The 17766-nt window shown below is 41.4% G+C and overlaps 1 protein-coding gene across 2 annotated transcripts in view; it reads left to right on the top strand.

Annotated features, from left to right (window-relative positions):
• Positions 1–5399: 5399 nt before the first annotated feature.
• Positions 5400–17766, top strand: part of SKIC8 (SKI8 subunit of superkiller complex) — a 31095-nt gene continuing 18728 nt past the window's right edge. Inside the window, exons 1-5 of one of the 2 annotated variants that reach the window (XM_077128574.1) lie at positions 5400–5482; positions 7644–7694; positions 8372–8399; positions 10262–10367; positions 10740–10912. In XM_077128574.1, coding sequence (XP_076984689.1) covers positions 7683–7694; positions 8372–8399; positions 10262–10367; positions 10740–10912 — 319 coding nt within the window. In that variant the 5' untranslated portion in view covers positions 5400–5482; positions 7644–7682. Of the gene's footprint in view, positions 5589–7643; positions 7695–8371; positions 8400–10261; positions 10368–10739; positions 10913–17766 lie in introns of both variants that reach the window. The other variant, XM_077128575.1, reaches the window with a different exon arrangement.

Raw genomic sequence — 17766 nt, 5'->3', positions numbered from 1 at the left:
AACTGACAGTGGTATTTTGGATGGCATCAGCCTTTCTTGAGTGAAGGTAACCTCCTGTTGGTGCCTTAGTTTGGACATTTTCACAGCCTTAGAACTGTAAACTTGCAACTTAATAAATTTTCCTTTTAAAAGCTCCTCCATTTCTGGTATATTGCATTCTGGCAGCTGAATAAACTAAACACCTCTAACTGAAGTTTACTATTTCCTTTAAATATGAATGTAGGCAACAAACCCCAGTGGTATTGGCAGTACCTATGGCTTTGCCAGCAATAGAAATCATGGATATTTTCATATGATATTACAGCCACTGCAGAAAAATTCAAAATGTAGTTTATATGCATCACTACTTTGAAATTACAAAAGTTATTGGGACTCCTGCATTAATAAAGAAGCACAAATGTTCCTATTTTAAAACTATTTTGATAACTGTATTGAGGTAAAATTCAGAAAATATTAACAATTTTAAAGGGAACAATTCAATGGGAATTAGTACCTTCATCATGGTGAGCAGCCACCACCGCTATCTAATTCCAAAATATTTTTAGCAACCCAAAAGTAAAACCTGTACCTATTAAGCAACTACTCTCCATTTCCCTTCCCTCTAGCACCAATCTGTGTTCCATCTCTACGGATCTACCTATTCAGGATATCTCGTCTAAATGGAATCATACAATAATGCGGTCCTTTGTGGTTGGCTTCTTTCATTTAGCATAATGTTTTCAAAGTTTATCTGCACTGTAACATTGGATCAGTACTGCATTCCATTTTATGGCTGAATACATACATATATATACCACAATTTGTTTATCTGTTCATCTGTTGTTAGACATTAGAGCTGTTTCTACCTTTTGGCTATTGTGAATAACGTTACATGGTGAACATCAGTGTACCACTCTCTGTTTGAATCCTTGCTTTTGGTTCTTTTGGGTATGTATCTAGGAGTGGGATTACCAAGTCATATAGTAGTTTTATTCTTTGCTTTCTGAGGAATAGCCAAACTGTTTTTCATAGTGGCTGCACCATTTTACATTCCCACAGCAATATACAAGCGTTCCAGTTTCTGCACATCCTCTCCAACAGTTGCTATTTTCCATTTTTAAAACAATATTCTGGTGGGTGTCATGATAAGTGTATTTTAATGTGATTGGTTTCTTTTATAATCCTATGTGTTTTGTTTTTAATGCATTTAAAAACATTCTAACTGGGACCTTGCGTAGGGCATGAAATTTTGTAGGTTTGTCCTGAGTGATGCCCAGATAAATCCCAGAGTGATTTGAACAGTAAATAGGGAAATATTTGCAGAGTCCCCTAGGGGGAATGGTGAGAAAGGGGGAAAATTCAACTTCCCCAAGTGGAGAATTCTTGATACTCTCACAGGCAGTGGGGACAGCCAAATAGACCGAGCCTTCAATCTTGGGATTTGTTCATATGAAACTTAATCCCACAAAGGATAGTCTAAGCCTACTTAACAGTAGGCCTAAGAGTCACCCCCAAGAGAACCTCTTCTGTTGCTCAGATGTGGCCTCTGTCGTCCCTGACACAGCAAGCAAACTCACCACCCTCCCCCTCTCTACGTGGGACGTGACTCCCAGGGGTGTGGACCTTCCTGGCAACATGGGACAGAAATCCTAGAATGAGCTGAGACTCAGCATCAAGGGATTGAGAAAACCTTCTCAACCAAAAGGGGGAAGAGTGAAATGAGACAAAATAAAGTGTCACTAACAGGGGGAACAAATGTTAAAATAAATTTAGTTTGAAATGCTAGTGATAAATGAAAGTGAGGGGTAAGGGGTATGGTATGTATAATCTTCTTTTTTCTGTTATTGTTTTATTTCTTTTTCTGTTGTCTTTTTATTTCTTTTTCTGAATTGATGCAAATGTTCTAAGAAATGATGAATATGCAACTATGTGATGATATTGAGAATTACTGAATATATATGTAGAACAGAATTATATGTTAATGTTTTTGTTTGTTTGTTCTTAATTTTTTTAATTAATAAATAAATTTAAAAAATAAATAAAGTGTCAATGGCTGAGAGATTCCAAATAGAGTTGAGAGGTTATCCTGGAGGTTATTCTTACACATTAAATAGATATCACCTAGTTAATCAAGATGTAATGGAGAGGCTGGAGGGAACTGTCTGAAAATGTGGAGGTGTGCCCCGGTGGCCTTGTTTCTTGAAGATAATTGTATCATGATATGGCTGTCGCAGTGTGACTGTGTGGTTGTGAAAACCTTGTGTCTGATGCTCCTTTTGTCTACCTTATTGACGGACAAGTAAAACATATGGATTAAAAATAAGTAAATAATAGGGGAACAAATGTTAAAATAAACTTAGTAGATTGAAATGCTGGTGATCAGTGAAGGGGAGGGGTAAGGGGTATGGTATGTGAATTTTTTTCTGTTGTCTTTTTATTTCTTTTTCTGAATAGATGCAAATGTTCTAAGAAATGATCATGATGATGAATATGCAACGATGTGATGATATTGTGAATTAATGATTATATATGTAGAACGAAATGATCATATGTTAAGAATGTTTGTGTTTTTTTGTTGCATTATTTTTTTAAAAACTTTAAAAATTACTAAAAAAAATTAAGCAACCAAACAAAAACATTCTAAGTCAGCATTCCTAGACTTCATCAGGTATCAGAGTCATCTGCGGTACAAAAAGGAGCAAGTGCCCTGCTTCACATTCGCAGTGCTAAGATTCAGGTCAATGACCCCGAGCGCTGGGCCCTCTGGGGCCACAGGGGTGAAAGCAGGTGTTCAATCCGTCCTTACTGAATGAGTGACGTGGAGTTCCTGTCAAAATTACAGAACTTTCTGAAGTATACCATTTAGAAAGCCTTTACTGCAATGATTTTCAAACAGTTTTGGCCACAACTCACAGTAAGAAATAGATTTTCCTTTGTGACCCAGACCATGCATATGTGAAACAAGGTTTTTATAAAGCTAGACATACTTGTATTATGCATGATGATTCTTACATATTCTGTTCTGTTTTTTCCTAATCTATCTTATTTGGGTGGGCTGATTAATTGAACTTTTATTCAACAAATATTGGCTCATAAAAAGAGAGTTAATATCCAAAACAATTTGCTCCCATTGGAGATTAATTGTAGCAGATTTGAAAGCAAGAAAACCGAAGAGTGAAAGCCTTGGTATTCCGACAACACATATAATTAAAAAGCTAAAAATGAACAGTGTACTTTTAGTTCAATCTGAAGGTGGAATATTTACAGGTAATATGCAGGGAAAGAAAAAAATCTACATAAACCCAGATCCTACATATTAAAATTCACTTAGTTACGGAGATTTGAACACTTTCAATAGCCAAAATTTCACCATTCTTTAAAGTGGAAGTCTTCAAAAAGAATTCTTTCTATCCAAAAGTTGAAAGCTAAACTAAAGATGGTCCAATTTCCGTGGCTTGGGAGAGGTCACACAATAATCAGTCTATTTCTAAAACCCCGAGAAACCCACAGACTCTATCCACAAAAACAAAGGGGCAAATTGGCCCAAACCAAGGTAATTGGTTACATAGGAAGGCAACAGTGCACTTATCTTGTACTGCTAAAAGTAGTAAGGGTACCCTTTCTGCACTTCAGGGTCCTGTGCCCCAGATATTGCTGGGTCAGTGTCCGAGTATCTGCTTCTGTGGAATGTGCCAGAACATCAGGTTTCACTCAATACTTAAGACAAAGTAAGGAGAATTACCTCCAGTTTGAAGACAAGTTCTCCTGCACACTTTTTCTTAGCTTCAGTGCACTTCCTTGGAAAGTCCAGCCTGTTCAAACACATCCAGAATGATTTACTTGACTTCTTGGATATCTTGACTTCTAGGAGGCACCACAAAGCATTTTGGTCACACTGATCCAAACTTTCTAAACCAGTGAGCTGCAGGGGATCCGCTGGAACCAGATGAAGTTTTCATGGAGGAATTATCACTGAAGGAACTGCTGAGGATCAGAGACTTGTGAAGACAGGCAGCAAATTTCGGGGTCTAAAGTCCTCCTCAAAGAAGCCCCAACACTAGGGTAACTTTCCAGAAACCTACAACCTCCAGATGGGTCCCTGGACCGGATAAATCCTGAAACCTAGAGGGCTCAGCCTCTCCAGGACATCTGATAGTTCCTTCTCCCTGCTCCCTATTAGTGACAGCCCCTTCCAACATGAAAAAGTTAGAATGGCCATAGCCCAAAGACCCCTAAAGAGAGGGATAGAAAGATCAAAGGTGATGGTGGAGTTACACAGAGAAGATAGGATTTAACAAATGAATATGATTGCTGAATCATTAAATTGATATTTCTTTTAGTCTCCAGTATCTTCGAGCAGCTAGAAGTAAAAACCTAAAACTGTGGAATTGTAACTCATGTCAAACTCTGAAATCTGTTCTACGACTAATTGTGGTGCTGTGCTTTGAAATTTATTGCTTTTATTGTATATATGTTATTTTTCACAGAAAAGCAGAAAGTCTACTGTGGTGATAAAAAATATTTAAGCCTTCTAGCCTGCTTTATTCTGGAGCAGCTAGAAGGCAAAATCTAAGACGACTGTATGGTAGCCCATGACAAACCTGGGATCTGTCCTGTAACCACTTGTTGAAGAGTGCTTTGAGAACTATTGCTTTCTTGCTTTCTTTCTTTGCTTTGTACTTATATTATACAATAAAAAAGTTTTTAAAAAGCCCCCGAAGGTAAACTTCCCAGTTGTAAGTGGTCTGACAGTTTTCTGAAATCATCATATAACTCAGGATGGTCCTAATGAACTGTGGATCCTGTAAAGCTCTAACCGCCAGAAAAGCAAACGACAGGATAGGGACACTTCAGTGCTTTCATCTTTTTGAACTTCAAAACCATCTTTTTTTTTTTAATTGGGAGAGATTGACCTCTCTCAGGTCTAGATGAAACAGAATGAAGCTCTTCAGGGAACACCCCCAGATATTGCGTTCCCCAAAACACCTCTGCCCTCCTGCCCATGAGAGGCTGGGGCAAGGACGGGGCAGGAGCAGCCTCCGGAGGACGGGGTCTCTCCCCCACGCATCTCCTGGTTGAACAAGGCTGGCCGCGACCTACTGAATTCGTTTCTGTCCCATTAACGAGTCGTGACGCGCATTCTGAAAAGCAAAGTTCTACCTCACAGCAAACCCCAGAAGTCGTCTGGGTTAATCAAACCTCGGGAACAAATGGAGAAACCGGAACCCCGAAAGGGGACACCTTCCACTGCACACACGGGGAAGGGGCGTGGCGGCGAAGGCTCGGGGCGCCTTGGGGCGGGTGGGCGGGGCCTCCCCTCCATTCCCCGCCCACCTCCTCGGCGCCGCCCGGCGCGCGGCGCTGCGACGGCAGGGGGCGCTGCGGCGCGGACCGGCATCTGGGGGCGGGTGCGAGTGAGATGCCCCGCCCCTTCGTGACGCCATCGCCCCGCGTCGCGGTCGCCCTGATCCGGGCCTCGGACGTGCGGCGGCACTGTGCGGCGGTGAGTTGGCCGCGGCAGCGGTTGGGGACGGCCGTCATTGGGGCCGCTGACGGCGAGAGCCAGAGGGCGGGTGCATAAGGGCGGGCCCGAGGCCAGCCGTGAGTAGGTTTGTTCAGGGATGTTCCAGGCCGGAGGGTAGCTTCCCTGACTCCGTGTACCCGGACTGCGACTCGGTGTGCGTGGCCCGAGGAGAGAGGAAGGCCCCTAGGGAGTCTCTTGCGTCCTGAGGCTCTTCTGTGTAGTTCCGAGATGAGGGCTTCACTGGGGCGGGGTCAGGTCTCTGGGTGGGAGGGCTGTTTTAACCGAAGTTGAACCACAGTGGGCCTGGCTGTCTTAGGTAGCGAGCCCCCCGTCATCGGACAGGTGCCTGCGGAGGCTGGGGTCTCTTCAGGCAGCAGGTAGTACTGTGAGCTATTTGCCTGCCTGAGTACGGAGGATGTGTAGTGATCTTTGGAGACATCAAGGAGCGAGCAATGAATTTTGCCTGGGAATTTAGGGGAAAGTTCCCTAATAAGAGGAGGCGGTTAAAAAAAAGAAGTGCTGTGGGGTCTCTTAGCTTTGAAATTACTGTCATGAAATAAAAGCCTGGAGTAGGAAGCATTGTAGCTTGGTAGCTTGTACTGTGTAGCATGTATCCACCTTCTAGTGGCACACTAATCTTGAAGAATTGTCTTTCACACTTCTAAGCTTCAGTTTCCATATCAAGAAAGCAGAGATGATGGGAAGAATACCTACTAAATACGGTGGTTAGGGTATGGTGAGGTCATCCATATGTAGTACTTAAAGCAAGATCTGACACATAGTATATGCTCAGATCTGAACTCATTATTGATAGAATCGTACCCTTGACTTAGGGAGGCTGGCTTTTTGGAAGCTGACTTCCTGCAAGCCTTCCTACCTTTTTTCCTCTGTTGCTAAATGTGGGTCCAAGTTGGAAGGAGAGAAGGCAGAGGAGAACTTCATAGTGCACAGGTTGAATGCCGTTCCCTGTAACAGAACTGGCTTGAGCTCCTATACTGGGCTGACCCTATTCTTGGGTCACAGATGAATAAAACACTGCCAACCTGATTAAGATTCATAGGGGAGGATTATTTAGAAATAATTGGAGCCTTCCTCCCCCATTGTTGTTGTAAAGCCTTCACGTAGGCTTCTCACGTTTGCAACTTTAAGGCAAGTAACCTGAACCTGGTGCCTTAGCTATATGGTCTTCCAAATTACCCATGGATAGAATTGAGGGGGCCATGAACTTGGATGAGAAAAAAATTACACCTTTATTTTCCCTAATCTCTAACTGAATTTAGCATTTTCCTTCAATTATGAATGCAGGCAACAAATCCCAGTAGTTTTAGCAGTGATTTTGTCACCAATAGAAATTACAGATAATTTTCATATGTTGAAATATTATTTAAGTTCATCACAACTTTTAAATTATGGTAGCTATTAGATTGCTGCTAGATCTTGTTATAAAATATTAAATATTAATATTTAACAAATAAAGAAGCATATATGGTGCTCTGTCACAGATTTGATTTTTGTATTTTGATAAAATTTTATGTCAGTATATTTGGTTTCCTTTGTAATCCTATGTATTTTATTGTATGCACTTATAAACATTCTTTTTTGAGAAGAATGAATAAGAATATAGCAGACTGCTACATTCTGAGAAGACTGTAAATTAGGGCCATGTTTAGCTGACCTGAGTCCTTGAAGGCTTAGGTGCCTTTTGGAAGAGATATGTCTTTCTCCAGCCCCCGCCCTCATTTACATGCCAGCTGGCTCCTGTAGGTATTTTTGGTTGAGATGCCTGCCTGGACTGTAAGAACTTTGCTATCTTTTGACTCCCCCATGTTTGATTGTTGAATTTTGAATAAATAATATTTAAACTTTAAAGACCTGTGATTTTGTCTCTGAAGAGCAGCAAAGGAGAGAGACTGGTGCCTCTCTGCAGTCAGTCTTGGGGAGTAGAAATAATGGGAAGGGAGGTAGGTGTTGGTTGAGTCCCTGAGCTCAAAGGGAGAGAGAAGACCACACCGCCTGGTAGGGCTTATGAAGGGGGACTCCTGGGACTGACCTTTAAAAAGGTCAGCACAACTCTGTAATAAAGGAAATAGCTCTATCTTGATGACTCGCCATTACTGAAACCCTGGTGTTGTTTCTGCAGAGCTGTCTGGCCTTTAACCCGTCATCCTTGGTTAAGGAAATGACCAACCAGGTAAGGCCTATGGCAGGGGGAAGAACATCAGTCAGTCTCTTCTTTGATAAGTTCAAGCCCAGTAGTCTGTGTGTGTAGTCAGTAAACTGATCTGATTCTTGCTCAGCTCTTAAGAAGCTGGGTGACCTTGGGTACAGGGTTGGTAAAATGTAAAGCACCAATAGGACAGTTTTATCTGTGTCTTTACCACAGTTTACAGAGGGATTGAGGATGCCTAGAAGAATTTGTATGCAAAAGCAAGAAAAAACAGAACAGATCTCATAGGAGAAACATCTTTATAATAAGATTAAGGACAAAGTTATTTTATATATTCATATATCCACACCAAGTCTTTTATGCAGCCTGTGTGGTATTAGACAACTGAAAATTAGGTAAACTGGGCTCTCACTTTCCTGTTGGTAAGAGCAGAAAAAGAAAACAATCTCCTGTGGAGGGGTAGTAGTTGGGGAGGAGAGTATATCAGTTTCTTTAAGAACTGATTTTTTTCTGATATGAATCTACAAATTTTGTGTGAGTGGGAATCAAAGAATTTGCAGTCAGGACCACAGCCTGGGAAGTAGCTAAAATTATGGTGACTCCTGGGAGGGGTGAATTGGTGACCAAGAGGTGCTTTAGGGAGAGGATGGGGCTGTCTGAACTCTGACCATTGTCTTAATGTGGCTTTTGTTGTTTTTTAGTACAGTATTCTCTTCAAACAAGAGCAAGGTAAGCAGCCTGTCTGTTCAGGCAATTCCACCTGTGAAACAAGATGGTTTCCCTATGTGGTTTCTTTAAGGTCTTTTGGCATGCTGACCAGACATACAGCTTCCAAGTATACTTAACTTTGAAGAAGGATTGGCAGAGACAGCGAAAATAAATGCTTTTAAAACAAGCAAACAAACAAAAAACTGGACAACTAACTAAAAAGAAAAAGCCAGGAGTTAGATGATAGTCTGGAGAACTTCAGGCTGAGGAAAGAAAGCTTTCCCACTGAGGGAGGATCTAACTGACTTCCCAGCCGCCAGCATGAAAGAAGGAACTTTGAGCCCCGAGCTCTGTGTATGCCAACTCATGTGGGGAGGTGAACTTGAACCTGGCCCTGAACCCAGAATTTATATGAGGGTCCCTGTGTGACCCAGTGAATGACAGGATCCTCTGCTTACAAGTGTGGGGACTCCCACAGAGGACCTTTTGCCTTTTGATGAAAATACAGGTATAAAACGAGTTGAATTTCCATGAAGGCCACAGTGTGGGGGGAGGGCTGGGGGCTCTGGCAGTGGCAGAAATGGGAGCAGCAGGCAAGAGACAATCCAGTTTGAGAATGTACTCACCAGCGCTTCACACCTGAAAAGGAATGGCATTTGTGCATGGACTGTTCACACGCGCCTCATTTCTTCGCTCTAGCCTGGATGAGTTAGGTAAAGCCTGGAGGCATTTATGGAATGCCTCATAGGGCTCTTCCACCTTAAGTAGGTAACATTTGGGCACTTTGACATTTAAACCAAAAGGATTCCTCCAAATTAGCTAGTATAGGTGACTAATAGACTAATGGGCATGGCAGTCAGCTACCTTGTATGGTATCTTATGCCATGCAGGTGTCAAGCTAATGGACTTGAGTCAGGTGAACCTTATAATTGAAGCCATGTATGTAACTCGCAGCTGTTTAATGCCCTTATATTTACGTTTTAGAAAGGGGGCTGTATTTATATATCGCACATTGGACTGTGTGGTCCACCAAATTGGCAGTTTGCAGGCTCAGTATATTGGATGGACTGTGGCTAGAGAGATTGGTTTTCAATCCCAGCTCTATTCTTTCTTAGTTTGGTGACTTTGGGTGAGCTAGTAGTCTTCTCTAAGCTTCTGTTTCTTTGTAAAATGGGGATAGTAATAGTACTTCATAGAATTGTGGTGAGTAATTGAGATTAATGCTTACAAAAGGCTTAATGTAATAACTGGCCCATTAAGCATAATAAAGACATTTGTGGTAAAAGACAACTCATGTATGGAGGCTATACTAGATATTTATTTTTAGGCCCATAGTATTTATGGTTGGATTACAGACTGATTTCCAAAGATCTCTAAGAGTTATCTCCAGTCGCATGTAGGTCTTTGAGAAGGGGAGCTGTAGAAGGTGTGAATTTAGTTTTAGTCAAGTGAATTCCAGACTACCGTATGGTGGACAGCATGCTAAGGTAGAAAGGACATTGAATTGGAGTCTGAAAACCTGGATTCCAGTACTGCCTCCTCAGCTGGTAAACCTGTGATTTGGGGCACTGGCTTCTTCAGAACTCCAGTTTTCATATGTGCCCCCACAAAAGCTATATTGGAGGGTGGTGTGACAGTGACTCAGTGGCAGAATTCTTGCCTGCCATGCCCAAGACCCAGGTTCGATTCCCGGTGCCTGCCCATGTAAAAAAAAAAAACTGTATGGGAGAACACTTCATAAATAGCAAAGGGGATACAAGTGGCTGTTACGTTATTATCGTCATTATTGAGGTATTATTGGAACAGGATTTCAGCTTCATTCTCTCACACTGGGTTTAGAAGTTGTATGAAGACTTTTTAAAGTGAAGCCTTTTCTATTCTAGCCCATGATGATGCCATTTGGTCAGTTGCCTGGGGGACAAACAAGAAAGAAAACTCTGAGACAGTGGTCACAGGATCCCTGGATGACCTGGTAAAGGTCTGGAAATGGTGAGTACCCTGTCTCCTGACATACAGCCTTGGAAATTGGGACCGTAGGGTTTTGCTTCTGGGCTCTCAAGTTGTGGTCAGATAAGTAGTGACTTTTTCTAGGCAAGAAATCAGTAATAATAAGGTGGTATAAAACAGCTTCTTTTTTCCCACTTGTTATCTTGTTATTCAGTGTTTAAAACCCCAACTCATGTTGGGAAAAAAAGAAATTCCCAAAGTTAAAAACCTGCAGTATTTGGTGTACTGTGGCTCTCCACCCCCTCTCTAGGTCTGCATCTCACAGATGCATAGTCTCAGGGACCCAGAACTTCACACTTCAGGGACGGTGTGCTGTGTGTGAAGAAATCCGTTTGTCTCTGTCCCCCACTGAAGGCGTGACGAGAGGCTGGACCTACAGTGGAGTCTGGAAGGACATCAGCTGGGGGTGGTGTCTGTGGACATCAGCCATACCCTGCCCATTGCTGCATCCAGTTCTCTTGATGCTCATATTCGTCTCTGGGACTTGGAAAACGGCAAACAGATAAAGTCTATAGATGCAGGACCTGGTAAGAGTTTTACTTTTAGGGGAGATAACTGAAGGGCACCATCCCTTTTCCAAATCCTCAGGGATAGATGTGTTTCATGGATCAGAATTTTTCAGATCTGAGGAGGGTATTAAGCTTGCATGAACTGTATGTTACATAATACCTTCAGTGGGGTAGGTGTAGCACTCGAATCAAATACTAATATCTCTGCAACTAAAGAGATTAATATCTATAAATGAGATAAGTAAAAACTGTACATAGCCCAGTATTCTTACAGGTCAGATTTTGCTGCCAAATGAATTTTGGTACTAAACTTTTAAAAAATCTCTTAGTTTTCAGAGCCTTTTGAATTTCACAGTTGTCAGTTTGGGATCGTGTATTCAGATGTTTCAGAGATTCCCTGTTTTCCATATTCTGAAGTGATGCAGTCACTGCATTATAGAAATCTAGGACATAAAACACTGTGTCCTCATGGATCTCCATCGTGGTAATCTCAGCTGGTTATGGTTAAAGTGCCTGGTAGTGCCTTGCCTGGCTTCTAGCACGCAACTGATAGGAAACTTTGCCAAGAAATAAATTTACTGATTTTTTTTTAAGTACTGTAGGACAGTATAATCTTGTCTGTCAGTCTTATAAACCTCATATGGGGTCATGGGAATTGATGGTTTCAATGGGCTGGCTTAATGAAGAACAAGCAGCACATTTCAGCATTCCTTTTCAGCCTTTTATTTACTTGTAAATGACTGCATAGCATTCAGGAGCAGAACCTGTTCTGCCAGAATGTGTGGTGACTGCTAGAAGGGTGCAGATTACCTGGCATCTCTCAGGCACACCCCTTTATGGATTGATTATAGAAAAACTGGTTAGGTGTTTTCATAATATAATTCCCTTGATTGGAGCAGCAGTTGGATTTACGTCCCACCAGTTACACTCAGTAGACACTAAGGCTACCTTTATGTTGGAAAGAATGATTGTCCTAGAGGTTCGTTAGGATGCTGGTTGTCTGAAAACTGAGCATATTTTCCCTCAGAGGCAATTTTCCGTGTCTGTGAGTCTTTATAGCTTAGAGCTTTTTCATAATACACATGCTCAGTCCCTGTTTTCCAGCCACTGAATCATTATCAGGGTGTGTGAGCCGTGATATGTATTTGAAAAAAGTTACTCAAGTACCTTCTGACTCCCTAGTTGGTTCTCTTCACATGTGTCCTTACCCTTCTCACATTGTTTACAGGGTCCTCACACAAGCCTGCAGTCTTTTAAGACTCTAAGATATAGCCAGGGGTTGTCTATAGAAGAGAGGGAAAGAGGCATAGCTCTTGCTGCCTTTTCATCTTGGGCACCTGAGTCCTCCCTGGCCCCGTGATGTTAAGGTCACTGTGTGGTTCTTATAGCCCCTGGACATATCCCAGCTGAAAAAATTAGTGTTGAATTGGCTCCACGTAAAAGGATGGTGTATGCATCCAACTTGCTTTCATTGATAAACAATGCCTTATACTGGATGTTTTGCAAGTGTGGCAATGTTGTAAGGTTACCATTATGAAAAAGTGATACTAAGTAAAGGGTCGGGCTTATTTTCTTTTTAGATAGTGTGATAGTTAGGTTTAGGTGTCAGCTTGGTCAGATGATGATGCCCTGTTGTTCTTTAGCTGTGGACTTAAATCATCAGTATGTGAAAGTCATCTGTGGCTGATTACATTTGCAGTCAGCTAAGGGGAGTACCTTCCATAATGAGTGAGGGTAAATTTAATTAGCTGGAGGCTAGAAAGAGAGAGGTCAAAAGAGAGCTCAGCAGCTCAGCATATCTTGTCTTAGCATTCAGAGCACAGCCAGGACATTTTGTGATGCAGAAAGGAATTACCCTGGGGGAAGCCATTGGAACCCAGAAGCTGGGAGGGAAGCCCAGCAGATGTTCACCATGTGCCTTCCCATGTGACAGAGAAAGCCAGAGGAAAGCTAGCTGCCTTTCCTTTGAAGGACTATAAATTTGTAACTAAATAAATTCCCTAATTAAAAGCTGATCCATCTCTGTTGTGTTACATTCTGGCAATTTTAGCAAACTAAAACAGATTTTTGGTACCAGGAGTGGGGTGCTGCTGCAGTTTGCAAATACAATAAACATGTTGGAATTTTTTCTTTAGAAATGGATAAGGAGAATATTTTTGAAACGATTTTGATAAAAAAGGCATGAATTGCTTTGAAGAGACTTTTGGTAGAAATGTGGAAAATGTCGTCTGGCTGCTCCTTGCAGCTTATAGTGAAATATGACAGGAAAGAGATAAATTGAAAACTGAACTCTTGCATACAAAGAAACCAGAAATTGATGGTCTGGATAATTCTAGGCTTCTAGAAAGGGAGTCCTCAGAGAATAGTGTCCCAAGTGAGGATTTAACCAAACGTGGAAGCAGTCAGTCATTACAGGACAGGCAAGGATTTGAGATAGAGTTATCCAGAAAGGATTTGTGGAAAATAGTTTGACTGATGTGCATGGTCCCAGTATACTGCCTATAAAACCAACAAGAGTGTTGTGGGACCTGTACAAACAGAACCACTGCCAGTCTGCACTGAAAGGGACAAGATAAAGGACAAATTGAAGGACAAATAACTTCGGAGGCAGAACCATGGCAGCTAATGTCTGAAGCCAAGAAAACTTGGGCTGGAAGAGCAGAGAGAGAGTGAGTTTGCCTCGAAGGTTAAAGACACACCTGTGCAAATTTGAATCTGTGGTAGACCCCAGAAAAGCCATGTCCTTTAATCCTCATTCAATATTGCTGGCTGGGAGCTTTTTGATTGTTCCCATGGAGATGTGACCTACCCAATTGTGGGTGGTAACTTTTGATTAGATGATTTCTATGGAGGTGTGTCTCCACCTATTCAAGGTGGGTTGCTTACTGGAGCCTTTTTAAAAGGAAACCATTTTGAAAAGAGCTACAGAACCCATGCAGCCAGAGACCTTTGAAGAGGAAGAAGAAAAACACCCCTGGGGAGCTTCATGAAACAAGAAGCCAGGAGAGAAAGCTAGCAGATGCTACCATGTTCACCATGTGCCTTTCTAGTTGAGATAGAAATCCTGAACATCATTTGCCTTCTTGAACCAATGTATCTTTTCCTGCATGCCTTAGATTGGACATTTCTATAGACCTGCATTAATTTGAACATTTTCACGACCTTAGAACATGTAAACTTGCAGCTTAATAAATTACCCCTTTTAAAAACCATTCTGTTTCTGGTATATTGCATTCCAGCAGCTAGCACATTAGAACAATATCCTAAAAAAGAAGAGTGAAGTGAGAGAACTATCACTTAATGGCTTTAGAAGAGCATGGTAATGGCACAAAGATAGAAGTATTGACTAGTGGAATAGAATCGAGAGTGCAGAGATAGACCACCAAATTTATGGACAGTTGGTCTTTGATAACGCCCCCAAATCCACTGAACTGGGATAGAATAGTCTTTTCAATCAGTGGTCATGGGGGAATTGGGTATCAATAGCCAAAAGAATGAAGGAGGACCCTCACCTTACACCCTATGCAAAAATTAATTCAAAATGGATTAAAGACCTAAATATAAGAGCTGGTGCCTTGAAACTTCTAGAAGAAAGTGCAGGGAAACATCTTCAAGATGTAGTAATAGGAGGTAGCCTCTTAAACTTTACACTTAAAGCACATAGAGCAAAAGAAAAAAATAGGTAAATGAGAACTCCTTAAGATAAAGAGCTTCTGTGCCTCAGAGGACTTTTTTGAAAAGGTGAAAAGGTAGCCAACTCAGTGGGAGAAAATATTTGGAAACCACACATTGGATGATGGCTTGATATTTTGTTGTTCGAGTTTGCTAGCTGCCAGAAGACAATATACCAGAAACAGAACGACCTTTAAAAAGGGGAATTTAATAAGTTGCTAGTTTACAGTTCTAAGACTGTGGAAATGTCCACATTAAAGCAAGTCTATAAAAATGTCCAAATTAAGACGCCAACAAGAGGTTACCTTCACTCAAGAAAAGCCAGTGAAGTTCAGGATTTCTCTGTCAACTGGAAAGGCACATGTTGAACATGGTGGTCTGCTAACTTTCTCTCCAGGCTTCTTGTTTCATGAAGTTCCCCCAGGGGCATTTTCCTTCTTCATCTCTAAAGGTCTCTGGCTGCATGGGCTCTTGCGGGTCTCATGGCTCTGTTGCTCTCTCCAAAATATTTCCTGTTTTAAAGGATTCCAGTAAACTAATCATGCCCACCTTGAATAGGAGGAGTCATATCTCCCTCTCATCAAAGGTTAATACCCACAATTGGGCACGTCACATCTCTGTGGAGATATCTAATCAAGTTTCCAACCTGCTGTTCTGAATAGGGATTAAAAGAAATGGCTGCATCTGCAAGATGGATCAGGATTAAAACATGGCTTTTCTAGGGCACATAATCCTTTCAGACCAGCACATTGATAAAGTACACAACTCAACAACAAAAGAACAAACAACCCACTTATAAAGTGGGCTAAAGATATGAATAGACATTTTTCCAAAGAGCAAATACCGATGGCTAAAAAGCATATGAAGAAATGCTCATTTTCATTAGCTAAAAGGGAAATGTAGATCAAGACTACAATGAGATACCACCTCACACCTATAGGAATGTCTGCTATTAAATAAATAGGAAACTACAAATGTTGGAGAGGATGTGGAGCAATTGGGACACTTACGCACTGCTGGTGGGAAACAGCCACTATGGAAGACAGTTTGGCACTTCCTCAGAAAACTAAATATCGAGTTGCCCTATGACCTGACAATACCACTACTCAGAATATACCCAGAAGAGCTGAAAGCGATGACACGAACAAACATTTGCACACTGATGTTCATAGCAGCATTATTCACAATCACCAAAAGATGGAAACAATCCAAGTGTCCATCAACAGATGAGTGAATTAGCAAAATGTGATGTGTCATATATGTATGATGGAATATTATGCAGCAATAAGAGAAAATGACATCCTGAAGCACATGACAAGATGGAATGAACTTGAGGACATAATGCTGAGTGAAATAAGCAGGACACCAAAGGATAGATAGGGTATGATTTTGCTAATATGACCATGATAAAGATAAACTCAGAGGCATATAATATAGAATATAGGGGACCTGGAAATATACGGAAGCTAGAGATGGGTGAATCGTTAGTTAATGAGGTTGAACTTAAATGTAAAGGAATGGATAAAAGTGAAGGCGGTTTATTAGTAGGTCTATAAGTAATATTGCCGTATTGAAGGTGAACATGATTGAAAGCGGTTATATAGAGCAATGTATTCCACTGATTAACACTACAAATATAAATGAGTTATTGTGTGAACTACTTCAAATATATGAATCTTGTGCAGAGAGTATAATTTGGGGGTATAGGTAGAAAAATGCTATTGCATACTATGGACTATGTTTAACAGGAAAACATCAACAGTACCACAGCAACACCAGGGGTAAGGGGTGGGGGGGCAAGAGTTAAGAGGAGGTTAACTCTAAATTTTCTGTTTAGTGTGGGTGTGTTTATTGGTTATTTTTCTCTTGGGAGCAATGAAAATTGTCTAAAATTGAGTTGATGGACTGTTGACTTTGGACATATCTGTGATGCCCAGTGGATGGCGGTGGCTGAAGGATGCACTGACTGAGAAGTGGATTGCCACAGTGGTGTATACATATTATCGAATGTTGTGCTGCTACAGAAGTTGTGAGGCATGCAACGTTGTGAATGAACCTGTGGGACATTTTGTGATGTAAATAAGCAAATATTGTATGATGTCATTTAGAAAATAGTTATTAAAAAATTGGGGCCTAGATTGTAAGCTCTTTACAGCAGTCACATTTAATCTAGAGCGGTAATTGTTATTTCTAGATTTTGGGAGGCTGTGCTTTATATGTATAACCTGGTATTTCCCTGGAACTTTGGGTACCTGTGTGACACCTGAGACTCAGAATACAAGTTCTGCAGTTCTGAAGTCAGCACTGCCATATATAACAACTATTAAAGAAATAGGAGAAGAGACCAGGCTTCCATTAGAGAAAAGCACAAAACCAGTCGGTTCGGGATGAAGGTAATTCAGAATACAGGGGTAAGAAAGACATTATCTGTATTTCAGAACTTCACTTACTCTGTGAGACCAAAGGAAGAAGGGTTTATTTTGTCTAGAACCTAAATTTTCTGTAGCACATAATCTAACTCAACCTGTCTGGATAGATCCTTCAGACAATCCAGACATAGGGAGCCCAGAATGAGGATGAGGGCTTGTAATTCTGTATAGCTGAATGTAATACCTGGATACATCCCAGAGTATGTTAAGCAGATAATCAGAAAGTATTGGCAAAGTCCTTTGAGGGATGGGAGAAAAAATATGGAACTTTTAAACTTTACCACTGGGGAAACTCCTGATACTGTCAGACATTATGGATTCCCAAGTCATTTATCTTGAGGCTTGCTCTTGTGAAGCTTATTTATGCAGCAGAGAAGCTTAGCCTTCCTATAATTATGCCTGAGAGACACTTCCAGAGGGCCTCTTTTGTTAATCAGATGTGGCTTCTCTCCCTAAGCCCAACTTTCTGCCCGTGAAATATTACCCTCCCCCCATGTGGGACGTGACATCCAGGGATGAGCCTGGCCCTGGCACCATGGAATGGACAATGCCATCCTGACCAAAAGAGAAATGAAGTGTAACAAATAAGGTTATCAGTGGCTGAGAGAGTTCAAATACAGTCGAGAGGCTACTCTTACTCAAGCTTCAGTTAGACATTGCTACCTATCATGGTTTACCAAAACCATTCCTGCCAACCTTAAAGAACACCTAGGGCTTTATCTGAGATTCTCCAAAGGTTTCATGCACTATGATTACTTCCCAGAAACCTAC

Source organism: Tamandua tetradactyla, chromosome 14 (assembly GCF_023851605.1).
Source record: "Tamandua tetradactyla isolate mTamTet1 chromosome 14, mTamTet1.pri, whole genome shotgun sequence".
Classification (NCBI taxonomy): Eukaryota; Metazoa; Chordata; class Mammalia; order Pilosa; family Myrmecophagidae; genus Tamandua; species Tamandua tetradactyla.
The sequence above is the reverse complement of the archived record's forward strand: the minus strand, read 5'-3'. Positions and strand labels throughout refer to the sequence as shown.